Consider the following 14,861-nt stretch of genomic DNA (forward strand, 5'->3'; position numbering starts at 1 on the left):
TGGCGCGTGCAGGGACGGCGCAGAAGTTCGGTCCCAGAAGAAGAGAGAGGGAGGAGCGGGGAGGTGAGAGGAGAGCGGGAAAACAAACAGGAGTGGGAGGAGGAAGAAGTGGAGAAAAGGAGGCCGGGCGAGAAGGGCGGAAGAAGAGGAGGAGAATAGAGAGGGAGGAGAGCCGGGCGGAGGAAGGGGAGGAAAGGGAGGAAAAGAAAAAGGCAGCGGAGGAGAGCGGACCCGCCCCTCCCCGCTTCCTCCTCCGCTCCAAACTCTGGCCGGCCCTCCCCGGGCTGCCACCGCCTCCCGGCTGCACCGACAACGCCAGGCGCCGACTTCCCGGGCGCCTGGGTCCCGCCCGCTCATCAGCGCAGCGCAGCGCTGAGCCCCAGCGGCTGGCCCCGCGCGCGCCCCCGCCAGCTCCGCGGCTCTAGCACGCGCGCCCTCGCACTCGGGGCATGCGCGGTGGGCGGCGCCGCTCCGGGCCGCCTCTGCCGCTGCGAGTAGGAAGCGCGAGCGCCGGGCGCCGGGCTGTCAGTGAGCGTGGGGCCAGCGAGCGAGCCAGCGAGCGAGCCAGCGATCCAGCCAGCGATCCAGCCAGCCGCTGCGGCTCCCACTCCGGCTCCGCTCCGCGCCCCGCCGGCCCGACTCTCCCCGGTTGCTGCTGCTGCGCCTCCTCGCAGCGACCTCGGCCACCGGCCCTTGCCCCCCGCCCGGGGTCGCTCGCGGCCCCGCCGCCCCTCCCCCGCCCGCCCCCGCCCACCCCGGCCCTCCCGGGCTGCTGCTCCCCGGCGGAGGCAAGAGGTGGTTGGGGGGGACCATGGCTGACGTTTTCCCGGCCAACGACTCCACGGCGTCTCAGGACGTGGCCAACCGCTTCGCCCGCAAAGGGGCGCTGAGACAGAAGAACGTGCACGAAGTGAAGGACCACAAATTCATCGCCCGCTTCTTCAAGCAGCCCACCTTCTGCAGCCACTGCACCGACTTCATCTGGTAGGTGCACGCGGGGCCGGGCGCACAGACAGGCTCTCGCGGCGCTCGGGGCTGGAGACTAGTCCCTCCCTAGTCCTAGGTCCCGTCGCCCCCGGGACTGGTGCTCGGGCTCCCCCCAAGTCCAGGCGCGTCCACTCCAGGGCTGACTCACTCGGAGAACTTGGAGAGCCGGCGGGAGTCCGAACTCTTGCCTGGAATGACACGCGCGCGCCCGGCCGCCCCAGCCACTGGTACACGCGCGGGCAGCGCTCTTCAGGGAAGTGGCTGCTCCGCCACACACCCCATGTCACAAGAGGGAGGGTGGCCCCGCGCCGTGGTGACTCTCATCCCCACCCCACCCCATCCTCCAGCCGGCTGGAGCCCCCAGCCTCCCCAGGCGCACCCGCCTGCATATGGACAGCGGGAGTAGCGGTTTGCTTGGCTGTGAGCAGGGGAGAAAGGCAAATAGAATCCAGAGGGGCCAAGTTTCTCGGAGAAACACACCCTGGAGTAACGGGGGAGAGGCTGCAATTGCGCTGCGCTCAGTCCAAGTTGCTGGCTAGACATGCTGGGCGCGTTCAGGGGAGGGTGTTTGTGCTTCCCATCGGACTGTGACTCCACTGGAACCTTGGGTCCCTGCCTACTGTAGGCTCTATCTACTGGGCACGGAGACTTTGACTTTTGAGAGAGAGGGAGCGGGGGGGGGGGGGGGGGGGAGGCTGCAAACTGTTGAAAGCTTGCAGTGGGGGAGGGGGGCTAAAACAGAGCGGGCGAATGGCAGAAGGGCAGAGGGAGTCATTTAAAATAGACCCTGTCAACACGAGATTAGACTTGTAACCTGTTGATGAGGACAGAGGGCTTATTTAAGAAAAATACTGTAATGGCTGAATGGCTGAAGGTGTCAGGAGTTCGGTGATTTCCAATAAACGCAAGCATTGTGAACTTGAGGGGCCCAAGGGCCTGTGGGGAATTGAGAAATTGAAGGGCTTCAGGGATTGCTGGACACTGTGCAGTGCCCTCCTTTTTGTGAGAAAATTATAGCTTTCATCTGATTCTCAAAAGGTCGGTGATCACCACCCCCCATTTAGAAAACTGAAACTAAGGGAACTCTAGTTCCCCAGTTTGAGTAGCAGTGGTTTTTGTTACCTTCATAGAACACCTCTTTGTGGGGTAGGAAGTTCCTCACCAGGCAGGGCTGCAGTTGGAATTCCTTAGCTCCTTCCTCTCCTGACCAGGGGCTACATGAAGTGACAGTGCAGTAGAGTGCTCCTGCCACCAGCCAGCTGTGTGGCATATGTACCTTGGGGTACCAGGGTGACCTTGGGAAGGATGGCTCTGTCTGAATCCATCCATCTGGGGAAAAGAATCTCGAAGAGAGTCTCATGAACATGGGCTAATAAAGTGCTTACTTTTCCTTTTCCTTTTTAGAAATCATTCCAAAGTACACTTTTATGAAAAGCACAGCCACCTCTATAAATGACTTCCATTGGGTGGACAGCATTTGCACCAATTGTGCTAAAAGGAGTGGGTAATTGTAGATAAGGCCACTTCAAATGAGGGTTTGGAGCACAGGGCAGAGAGAGGATATTGCATTTGATTAAGGGAGGTCTTCAGCCTCCCTTGTCAGCCATGAGATTCTGTTAAAAGAAGGCAGACTGCTGATTGCTTTTGCTGGGCGTTAAGTTAGAAAAGCAACAGTCAGCATTAGCCAATCTAGCCCTTGTCTTTCTATCAATGCCCCCAGGGATCAGCTGCGGGTGCACTGATGAGGGGCTCAGGTGTACTGTGAGGGGAAAAATTAAGTTCTCACTTTCCCCCTTCCCTGAGCAGTCCTTGCAGCACTTCTGTCACTTGGAAGTTCCAGGAAAATCTTCACCAGGGTTGTCTGCAATGGTTTTAATTTTTTCAGCTTTTTTTTCCCCCTTATTCCTTTTGTGGGTTCCTGATTTACAAGTTTTATTTGAACATTAAACCCCTGATATTTTAAAGTTAAATATTTGGATTTAGGTGTGATTTTTGGGAGAGGATGACTCCAAGTTAATTATAAAGGTATATGAAGGGCTTTGTAAATTCAAAATGCTCTGCAATGCAAAAGATCATGGCAACCTTCTAAGAAAATTTTGAATGTAGTTCATTCTAGTGGAATAATATTTGTAATTGAATGTTCATGTCAGGGTTTTCTGCTTACACACTAAATTCTCTAAAGTCATTTACAAGAACAAAATAGCCTCTATGTGCTTTGAATGTTATTGGTTTGCAATAAAAAATTAGATCATGATAATCTGAAATGCAAACAATAGGAATGATATTTTATAAAATGCTATTTCCTTAAGCCAAAATTAAATGTTAAGAGAGGTGCTATTTGGCAAATTCTACGCAATATTTTAAACAAACTCACAACAAGCCATTTTCCAGTTGTCTTGAGGGAGGGGTAATACTATTTTCAATTGGTCTTTAGGTACAAAATTAAGCCACTTCCTTTCCCTCTAATCATAAGCTCCTTTTTTATTACTTGAATATTTAACCTCAAACTTTGAATATAGTCATATTTTTGTTTTGAAATATAGGTATCACTATCATTGATTAAAAAAATTAGAAGTACAATATATTAAAATAGTTCAGTGATCCTTCATAGGCAAACTAGATTATTTTTCAGAATCGAATTTAACTCAGTAACCAGGTCCTTAGGCATGTTTTTCCTATCAAATCACTAGATTTCATGTACCAACCTTTTAACTCTGTAGGATACTCTGTCACATAACTTGCTTACAGTGTAGTGCCCAATGCAACGTATGCTGAGATATTTGTTCTTGTTTGTTTTTCAGGGGGTTTGGGAAACAAGGCTTCCAGTGCCAAGGTAAGCTGCTGCTTTGGATTTTCTTGTCAAGTACATCATGAGAGGAGCATTCCAAACAGGAACAGTATTTCCAGTCATCGTGTCTTTTTGATCTGAAAGATGTTATTTAGATGATATTTTTGAAATATGAGGGCCATAAATTTGGGCCTTTTAAAAAAAAAAATCCTTGCAGTATTGCCTAGTAATCTGCATAGGGTGCTGCTTTTTCCTCATTGGGGGAAAAAAACCCTTTTCCTGTAATTTTATTTTTTGCTAAGAACATTCTTGTCAGAAACTGCTGTCTTTGTGTGGGTGTTAAGAAAAAAATGGAATCACTTTGTATTCATGTGGCATTTCTTTCTTGTTCTTCCTCTTTGTTTTTGTTCTTCTTCTCTTTTTACCTATTCTTTGGATTGGACTGTTTATAGCTAATTTGGGGCCAGCCATCATTCTAGTAAGGTTTTGTGTAGATTGCCAGTTGCAGCCCTTGTTTTAAAGTTACATCAATGATTTGAGAAGGATTGATGGCTGCAGTGTGACTGTGACTGTGGTGGACTACTTCCTTAGTTGCAATGTCTGACAGCAGACATTTGTACCCAGATGGAAATCCATTAGCTTTCCTTCTGATCTATAGTTGCATTTTTACATACATCAAATATCTTAACTTTTCATTCTCTCCATTCCATTTGCTGAACTTTTAGAAAGCCACGTTGTAGCATGTGAAGGCATCACAGGTTCATTAGCTCACTCTCTGGCCTTCCGTATTTGCTTTATTATGTTTGTTTAGATCTAGTTCTATTTCCCATCTGGGCACAGGTTTATTAGTAGGGTAAGTGGAAAGTACATTTTAGCCTGGAAAATATTATCCTACCACCGTTTAATATTAAGTGCATTAAAGAGAAAGAGAGGCACCATGTGGTCTTTTGGCAACTTTGAAATCGTGCTGGTTAGCTGGCTACCTTCTAAAGGGTCTTCAAGTTTGTGTCTCAGTTTTCTAGTACACATATTAGATAGATATTTTATGGCATGATGATTGTTAATATCTCTACCTTTTTTATTTCCAAGAGGTGCTTAAAACCCTTATAGGATAAATAGTTTTGAAAATTGCATTGGAAAACGAGGGTTATTCCTTTCAAAAAGCGATTGAAGAGAGAGATGTGTTGTACCAGTCTTTGGAAGAGATGAAAGGAAGATATCACCCTCTCTAGTTCTCAGAGTTGTTGACCTGAACTCTATAGGTAAAGTTTGGAACTAGTCTGGAACATGATTTTAGGAAAGTATTAAGATGTTAGATTCTGGACTAATGGGATTCACGGCTATTGTTATTTTGGTAATACTTTTTATTTGGTGGGAGTCCTTGGAAACTTGTGAGAAAAATATTTACTGAATATTCTCAGATGTTACTTGTCCATGAGAAAGTGGTGGTTATCTTTTTTTTTTCTTTAGAGAGAGAGAGAGAGAGAGAGAGAGAGAGAATTTTTTTAATATTTACTTTTTACTTTTCGGTGGACACAACATCTTTGTTTGTATGTGGTGCTGAGGATCGAACCCGGGTCGCACGCTTGCCAGGCGAGCGCGCCACCTGGCCACATCCCCAGCCCAAGTGTTGGTTATCTTAAAACTACCATCTTGTTAAAAAATAATTCAGAGTAGAGTTGGTTCCTCTTAGACCCTCATCTGAGTATGTTCTATTGTGAAACCACAGCATGGCCGTATACTTGGCTGTAAGGGGTTCTTGTGGTTTCCTTCAGAAAGCATCCATTGTCCTTTTAGCATAGCTCCCTTTTACCTAAATTAAAGTGACACTAATAAAAGTGTTAAGTTGTAGAAAATAAAAAGTGAAATTGCATTCATTTCTCTCTTCCCGCTTCCCATATCATCTGTTTAAGACATCCATTTATCTACTTATTCATATGTAGTTTTTAAAAAAAGATTAACATTTTAAGTCAGTCTATAACTTGCTTTTTTCACCCAGTAGTGTATGCTGAATATCCTTCCATGTCAAAATATCAGATCCACCTAGTGTATCTCTGTGTATCCAATTTGTTCACCCATTCCTCTATTGATGGCTATTTTCATTGTTAAGTTCTTAATTAGTATAAGTACTTCTATGCAGAACATCCTTGGGCACTAGCATAGGTATTTCTACAATAGATACCTAGAAGTATATTTGTGTATATTTTAATTTTCATGGGTCTGCAGAGAGACTCTCCAGAAGGGTTTCAATTTAACATAATGTGCCTGCCCCTTCCTTTCCCTCCTCCTAGTGGAGATACTGCATGATATAAATCTTTTCAATTTTGCCAATCTAATAGAAATTAAAAAGATTTCTTTTCACCTATCTAGGTTATTCATGATGTTGAACATTTTCCAAATGTGCCTTAACCATTTGTATTTATTCTTTGAATTGCCTTAATTTACCTAATATTTGAAATTCAGGATTTATAAACCAGACAAATTAGAGAAGTGACTACGTGCTTCATAAACTGTTCTTTAATTTGGTGAGGGATGCAACCTCAGATTTCTTTAAAGAATTCTCCTAGTAAATGTACAAAGTTTAATTAACAAAACTTTCTCAAGATCAACTTATTTGTAACATCTTACATTAAGTTTGTATCATCTTGTTATATTTTTGTGTCTGCTTGTTATATTTTATAAAGTTTGTATCTTATTACATTTTGTTTGTCTGTATTCTCTGTCTTTGACCTCTAGTGGGCATATGCTAATCTATTATATTTTACTGTTGGCTGTAAATTAAGAAGCATACATTAGCTCAGGACAATGCTTTTGTTCCTACAGATATTGTTATCCATCGTTTCCCATTTTGGCTCTTACCTCAAAACTAATCTTTCTCTCAATATCTACCATTAAATTTTCTATTTAATTTTCCCTCTCTCCCTCTCCCCCCTTCTCTCTCTCTTTCTGTTTGATAGAATGTTGTTATTGTTTAGGAGAAAAACTCCTCTGCATACATCCCTGGCTTAAGAACACACCCCCTAGAAATGGCAGCTGAGGTTTGAGACTTTGTATCCAGGTTTTCTTACCTGAAGAGACAGTGTTTATTGTAGCTACTAGAATGTACTGAATTGTTTTGATTAGTAGATAAAATACCTGTAGCAAATACACTTTTTATTTTTTAAACTAGGGAGGTGCAAATGCTCCAACTGAGAATCACTCATTCATGTCATAATACAGCTCTAGCTGAAAAATATTTGTCATCATTTTACTTAGAAAATGATAACAATTGGAAGACTAAAATAATAAATGAGTGTCAGTCCTTAGAACTGGGTTCGTACTCTGCTGTTAAGTAGGCATTATGATTTACAGGCAGGTAAAACACCAAGATTATTTCCCACATCTTCCCTGCCCCAAGACGCAGCCTAACTGGAAGCAGGAGACTTTTTTGCAGAGACATTTATTGGGTTATTCCCACTTTCCCTTAGTGGAGGCTGTGCCACTCCTATTTATATTGCAGTCTAGGTGAACAACCCTGAAAACTGATATCACCAGCACAAGTAACCCAGGAGGATCTGTGGTGAGAATTTGCTGCCTGAAATGATGACACTGAGGGTCTTCAGTGCTAGAAGAAAGAGAAGTGTGTGATAGATGTAGAAGTCACAAAAATATTTTTTCAAAGGTCCTTAGAGGTAAAGACAACCTTGTCCCTCTGTAGCTCAGAGGGGACCCTTGCTATGTGACTTAGATTTACCTTTTGATTTTTTTGCTTGGATCTCCTCACACATTTCATCTTCTGAGACTAACAGAGAGTTGGTGCTTGCTCACATTTTTTTCCCACTACCAGAGAAAGGAGAGGAAGGGAGGGCAGTAGGCTTGTGTGGCACTGGCTTTGATGAACTTGTTTTGTCTAGAGGTCTGTTTCCAGGCACTAGCTTATGTCCTTCACAAGCAGCTTCCAAACACCGTCATCTAGGAGCAGCATGGTCCACATGGTCTCATCCTCTGGGGCAGTGGAGCTGAAGCAGTTATCTGCTGCTTTCACCACTGGAAAAGGGAATGAGCCAACTCAATTTTTTTCCCCCCCTCAGAGTTAGCAACACCCATGCACTTCTCTAATTACAGTGGTAGAAACAGCCTCTGAAAATGTGACCTGCTTATTTGAAGTGCCAAGCAGTTACTTACATAGTTTGTTACATCTGGCTAGCCTCCGCATATTTCCCCTACTTTTTTTTTTTCTATTCTTGCTCTTTTGTTTATAATCATAAGTTAAAGTGAACTGCTAGCTCAGGCTCTTTGATTGAGATACCCCAGAGACACAGGATCAGAAGTCAGTCCTGCCAATAGCCATGATCCACAGGAGCCTGTGCCTCAGAATGGTTAACACTGGATCCCAAGAGGTTTGCAGGGAAGGGGCTCACATTTCTGTGCTTTCACTAATGCCGCTTTCAGGCAGTTTTGAATCTTCAGTCATTTTCTTGCTAAGAACACCCTGTACATTACACTTCACCTATGACTCTGAGCGAAAAGCCCTGTGTTTCTCAGTAATTAAAGGCTAAAAATTCAGCTCCTCTTCTTCGCCAATGGCATTTTATTTTGAAGATCTGTTTCAGGGTAGCTCTTCCCTTCAGCTCTCCTGAGCAGGGTCGGGTTTTGTATTCCTTCTGGAAAAATGAAAATTGGTATTTGAGGGAAGAAAAAGAACATGGAGTCTCCTCTTGGCTGTGTGGGCTGAGGGATTCCAGAAAAGGAGACTGACTTAAGGGTGAAAAGGGACATCTAGTTGTCCTCACCTGTCAAGTAGTAGGTACATCAGGTGCCAGGACGTAGAAGGGGGCTGGAGTCCAAATTGGCAAAATCATGAGGCTGACCAACTTGAACAGTGTCATCCCCACGTGTTGGATGGGTAACTGGTCCATGTTGGAACAAGGATCAAGGGAGGCACATTTCACATGATAGTGTGGAAACCCAGCCTCATGCTTGTGAACCACAAAAGGAACTGGTCACTTCTCAGTGACTCCCCCCGCCCCACTGTTTTTCAAAGTCCATGCCAGGATTCTCCCTCATCTTTTGCCTTCAAAGCAGAGGTTCGCATCTTGGCAGATTATGTTTGAAAGGTTACCTGCTCCCCAATTAAAAACTGTGAGAGGATATCTAGAGATGAACTCTTGGGGTTAATCACAGTTCCCAAAGGATAGAATACATGGAAGAGGGATGCAACTTGAAACTCTGGGGGTTTTGCAGCAATGTCAGGTCAAAGCATTTTGTTAGTTCCAAAGATGAAATTGCCAACGATGTCTAAAATTCAGATAAAAGTGTGCTGGAGGAAGGCAGTTACAACTGCTTTTCTTAACAGTTTTTCCCCCTCCATAAAAATGCATTAATACTGTTAGAAATAGGGTTGCTTGGATAGAACTAGTGTCAGATATTTCCCATTTGACCCTGTGTGCTTGTTCTGAGTGATTTCTGGTTAGTGTCTGAGTTGCTACTCTTACTTGGTAAGTGAAACCCTTTTGTTAATTATCTTACTCACACACACTCCCCCACCAGAAGCTGGTGCTGTGGTCTATGGAGTGGTTATTCATCCTGGTAGGCAGCAGGAACCTCATGTTTACTTTGGCAGGTGACTCTGACATCTTTCCTTTAATTTTATGGTGAGGTGATTTCCTATCTTAAAGAGCATACCAGTCTCCTAGACAATATTATTCAAGTTTAAGTTTTTAGGCACATTAATTCCGATTTTGCATGTCCTCCCTGCCACCCCCTTCACACACAGTCAGACTGTTCTGTTTTCAAAAATAGCCATGAATTTCAGATGTACTGGGACGAAGGTCACCTCCGTAGCTGGACACTTGCAGACTCCTAAAGCCTCCACCCTTGCTTCTTCAGAGGCACCTGAGGATGCTATCCTTCCTTCATCCTCTGGTCCTTGTGAATAATTCTCAATTTCCCAGGCTGTGTTTTCCTTCTTGAGTGCTTTCTGTAGCCCTTTCTGCCAGGTGATACCTGTGTTACCTATGCCTTGGTCTGCAGGTGGACACATCCTGAGCTTCCTGCTATTCTGGATGTTCTTCTCACGGCCTGTCTCCCTCTTTCTGCTTCCTCTCCTTACCCTGAGTGCAAGACTGTTCTTCATACTCCTGGTGTCTCCAGTGTTTAGAGCAGTGCCTGGCGCTCAGTAGACTGTAAATATTTGTTGGGTATGTGAGTGTATAAATATTAGGACAGATAGGTTATGAATGTCCATTACCAGAAAGATTATAGTGACTTCAGCCTAAGCACTGCTCTTTTTTTTTTTTTTTAGAGCTAATTTATAATCCAAAGTTATGTCAACATGGATAGATTTTTAAATGATTTAAGAAAAAGTGCTTTCTAAAGAGATGCAGGATGGAGAGGAGAAAATTCTAATTTGTATCATAAGTTATGTATAATGCTAAACCCTAATAAATTCAATGCAACAGGAGTAAACCTCTTATGTGCCTTATTTCTATCTTTAGAGAATTATAAGGAATAAATATTTTTGCCACAAATAAAACATAAGGATATTATGGGCCAAAGCAGGAGGGGGAGAATGTCTTGGGTACAGGGTGAAAAATTCAAATCAGTTTTTAGTACACGTGTTCAGAACAGTCCTTGAAATGTTCTGTTTTACTTTGGGAGTGCTAATAGCTAAAACCAGATTGTCATGCTCCAGAGGGAGTAGTAGCTCAACTTCATTGATTCTGTTATTTTTAAGCTGCTTGTACCTGAAAGGGTTTTGTTCCTTGATATAAGAAAGAATTGGGGGTGGGGTGGTGGTGGAGGCAGCATCACTGGAGTAGAATGGTTGTAATTGAATTACAATTGCTTTAAAGGTTTTATTCAATTGGAAGGAAAGCTAGTGTTCATTAAGTGTTATATTTTGCTAGACATTTAGGAGCATTCCCATTTTATATACTTTCATTCCAAAAGTACCTTATGGGGTATTAACTGTACCTTAGGGAGCAGAAAGTTGACAACCTCCCTAGGCTGGTGGGGCGGTGTGGGACAGCTCGGCACAGATTGTAAGTTTTGCAGAAAACATTCTTCAGAGCCAAGTGGAAACTTTCTTTTTTCTTTTTGGTACTTGTGAGTCTGGATTTATACTAGAAGAGGAAAGAATGATGTCACTAGGGGAAACACTGAAGCATTTCTTGGTGACCTAGAATTATTAAGGCTTCACCATCATCATCTGTCTCTTGGAATTTCCATGACAAACCCTGTCTTTCAGGCCTTGTTTTCCACCAAACTGTGAAACCTCATGTTAGACTTTAACCTAAGGCATGAACATCAGTATTGGCCCAGTATTAACAGTCAAATCTAGTTGAAATTGCTAAAATCAGATTAAAAAAAAAAAGACCTCTATTAAATTATACAAAGGGGAAAATGGTTTCTGGAAATAGATTTTTATCAAGAATGGGATGGAGTGATTTGATTAATTGTCAGCACCTATTGGAATTATTTAAGAGCAAGTTCATAAAGTAAGATTAGCATAGGTCAGTTAATTCTTTGTGCCTTATTGTGTCCCTTACCCCCACCCCAATACCTATACATTTCTATTTTGGGCATTTTGAGAAATACAAGATCCATCTATCTTGTCTGGGGAAATTCTAATAAGAAGTTAGGAAATAACTAATGAGGGTGGAATTATGGGACATGAAAGTATGTTAGCAATTGGTGAAGATCTGCCTTGGACAGACGTGGGTGAGAAACTGGGTAGGAGTGGAGCTAACAGCCAGCTAACAGTCCAGCTAACAGCCGAATTCTGAGAGCAGAATTCTGCTATGGTGTCAGTTATCCTGCTGTAGAAACCATGACTGTTTTTATTTTATTTTTCATGCTACGGATGGAACTCGGGGCCTCACACATGCTATGCAAGTGCTCTACCACTGAGCTACACTTCCAGCCCCAGCCGTGACTCATTACTATGGAAATTTTCTGTCAATTTAAAAATGAACCTCTCATTTCATTTTCTCTTATATGACTTTGAAAATTGAATGGTTGTTAATTATAAACAGTTTAGTAGCATGTATGACTGATCTTCATTTTTAGGTCCAAATTCAAGTTTAGGAATAAGGGCGGATGGAAGCATTACCAGTATTTTCTCGTTTGCCTAATTGCACCACCAAGCACCTGCTGGCGGAGCTGTGTTGATGTCTCTATGATGCAAATTAACTTGCTGAATCACATAAAGATTAATTATTGGGCCAGAGCAAGGATCGTTGGTATGCTTAAGAGTTGCCTTGGTGGTCTAAAAGGAATCTAATGAAATGCTGTGGAGCAATAAATAATGAAGAGACTTTGGGATTTTTAAAATTTTCCAGTTAATATGATAATTTGAGGCATGCTACTAATGCTTTTCCAGATTTTATTTTTCATTTAAAGTAAACTCTGGAAAAACAAAGTATTCGTGATACTGATTTTGATAGCCATCACTTGTGTGCAGGATGCTTTTGGCCAGCTTGCCCATTGGTGGAGAATAATTGAAGGTCCAAGTTTCACTTCAAAATTATGAGGTGCATCATTAAACTTGGGCTTTTGCTACATTTCCCAAGTGTCCCTCTTATGTCAAGTTATACTTGATATTCTTATATTTTGTCCTCCTAGTCTGAAACTGGAGGCTTTCCCCCCACAAATTGATAGAATGTAGTCATATCAGATGATGACATCCTTTAGTCACTAAGAACTGGGTAGTTCTGGTATAAAACATTGGATTTTAATATTGTTTAAATTATATATTCATAGGTGATGAAGTCATCCTTGTGTGTTGAAATGCAGCTATATGATCTGAATTCATATACATCCACATACTGATCTTTCCTGACCTCCTTGGTGAATCCTATGGGCACAGAATCAGGATAAGCATGTGCTTATTTTTAGAGCAAGAAAGACCATGGAAACTGGCCCAGGCCCTTGAATTCATAGCTGTGAAATTGGCCATGGAGTTGAGTGCCTTGCCACTGTTCCATCCTCCCATCTCTTGGGGGCTCCTGAACCTTTTTTTTACCTGCACTCTGCAGGCTTGAGTTTTAAGTGCTGTTGCTAGCGAGTACAAGTGTCCATCCAAAAACTCTGTATCACAACAAACATGAGGGGAATCTGCAAATAGGAGCAGGCTCTGGATTCCTTTCATTTTCTTTGGAAAAAGACAGTTCCATCTGGGAACAACTGTGTTTCTTACCCTGAGGTCTAAGAGTTGTACTGAGTAAATCAAGATTGTATGTTTAGCTTTTATAATTCACAGATGAACAGTTTGGTAATCCCATGTAAAGACCTTGTTTAAAATATTATATTAAAATGCATGAAGATTTTGGATTTGCATTAGATGGGAATTCATAGGCAAGGAAAATAACTCTCTTGAAATTATGTATTTTTACTTTCATCATTGTCTCTAATTTTAACTCTTACTGTGATTATTTGAGAACAGGCCACAACCTTCCTTAGTCTATCAATAATTTTACCCTTATATCAGAACTGATTTTTCATCTTTATTACCAAAATACATACATAGAAATGATTGTTTATTTAATCTGCAAGTGTGAGTATTTTTAGTAGCTCCCTAAACAGGACTCAGAGGATGATTAGACATAACTGTAGAGTTTATATTTGGTGGCTTTCCTTCAGTAGAATAAGCAACTCCACCCTTTGAATTGGCATTTTTTCTAGACAGTGGTACAGGCGAAATATGAAAGTCAAGCTTTCAGTGTTGTTGATTTGAAGTTCTGATCTTGGAAATATGGATGCAGATAATAAATACACACAGTATACAAAATGACAGAGCCAGTGATAACAAATTAAACATGAACATGCCTTTTTCAATATTTATTATCTAGCTGAATCCAATCACAACATAAAAGCCTTGTAAACGTTCTTTGGAAATTTTTCCTCTGTATGCTAGATTCCCTAAGTTGCTTTAAAAAGAAGCCCAAAATGATGGTTCCTTCTTTTTTCCTTGTTAAGTTTCCTTGTAAGTTTACGACCGTGTTCGAACCATGTTCAAAGTTAGAAACTGAGGACAGTTCTGAGGATATTCTGAAGACAGAAATAAATACTCTTGATTTGATGTGTAAGAATAATTTTGAAAGTTTCAATGGGACGTAAATGTCAAGGGCAGGCAGTCTCCGTGTGACTTTTTCCTCCTTTGTCTCTTCTATACAGAAGACATATAGGAAATGTATTCTCCTTTGAATACTCCCTTGAAGACACATAGATATACATGCCTCCCTTGAATAATTGCTTTACTTTTCAAATAATTCAGCTCACTTAAAAAAAAAAAAAAAAGTCTTGGATGTTTCCAGAGTGGAGGAGATTTGCGGTTGTTCTTTGAACTTCAATTTATGCCAACCACATCTCATCCCCAAGTGTCCGAGCTGTGTCCCTGGCTCTCACTGGAGCTCTTTCCCATCAACCACCTTCTTTTTACTTTAGAGAAAAATAGGCTTCTTTTCCTAAAACTGTTTCTTTTAAATTAATTTTGAGACAAAGGGGCAGGGGGAAGGTACAGAGAGTTTCTATATACCTCTCACCCAAACTCTTAACATTTTCATGTCCACAGTGCCATAATCAAGAACAGGAAATTAATATCAGTACCATATTATTAGCTGGACAACAGATCCTTATTTGAGTTTTTGCCAGATTTTCTACTAATGTCTCTTTTCTGCTCTAGGAGCCAATCCAGAAGTCCACATTGCATTTCATTATTTTTTTTTTTTTTTTTTTTTTTTAGTCTTGGTGGTAATAGTTTTAAATCAGATGTATGGGTGTGGTACATCTGATCTCATGCATCCATGTAATCAGATGTCTTTCTTGATGACAAGTGTTACTCTGGGTGAAGTCGGTCTTGTCAGTGTGGTTGCTGGGTGGTGGTTCCAGTGGGTTTGTATTATTTTTCATGGGCAGGAATCCTTTTTATAAGCAGGAGCCACTGGAGGCCAAGGATCTCCTGTATTTGCTGCTGTCTCCTAAGAGAGCAGCTAGGACCTTCAGAGATCTGGAAAGCCAACACCGTCCAAGAAAATTTTGTGCCAACATGGAAATCTGTATAACGTAGTATGGTATCCACTGGCACCCTCTGGCTATTAAAGCACTT

The 14,861-nt window shown here is 42.2% G+C and overlaps 1 protein-coding gene and 1 non-coding gene across 2 annotated transcripts in view; one reads left to right on the forward strand and one right to left on the reverse strand.

The window, feature by feature from the left end:
- The first annotated feature begins 531 nt into the window (after positions 1–531).
- The window catches only part of Prkca (protein kinase C alpha), a 392,576-nt gene continuing 378,246 nt past the window's right edge, over positions 532–14,861 (forward strand). Inside the window, exons 1-2 of the mRNA XM_076869171.2 lie at positions 532–984; positions 3,789–3,820. Coding sequence (XP_076725286.1) covers positions 812–984; positions 3,789–3,820 — 205 coding nt within the window. The 5' untranslated portion in view covers positions 532–811. The remainder of the gene's footprint in view (positions 985–3,788; positions 3,821–14,861) is intronic.
- On the reverse strand, positions 8,651–8,753 carry LOC143411109 (small nucleolar RNA U13). The gene has a single exon (XR_013092823.1). It is a non-coding gene; the product is annotated as a small nucleolar RNA U13 (small nucleolar RNA).

Source organism: Callospermophilus lateralis, chromosome 11 (assembly GCF_048772815.1).
Source record: "Callospermophilus lateralis isolate mCalLat2 chromosome 11, mCalLat2.hap1, whole genome shotgun sequence".
In the NCBI taxonomy this organism is placed as follows: Eukaryota; Metazoa; Chordata; class Mammalia; order Rodentia; family Sciuridae; genus Callospermophilus; species Callospermophilus lateralis.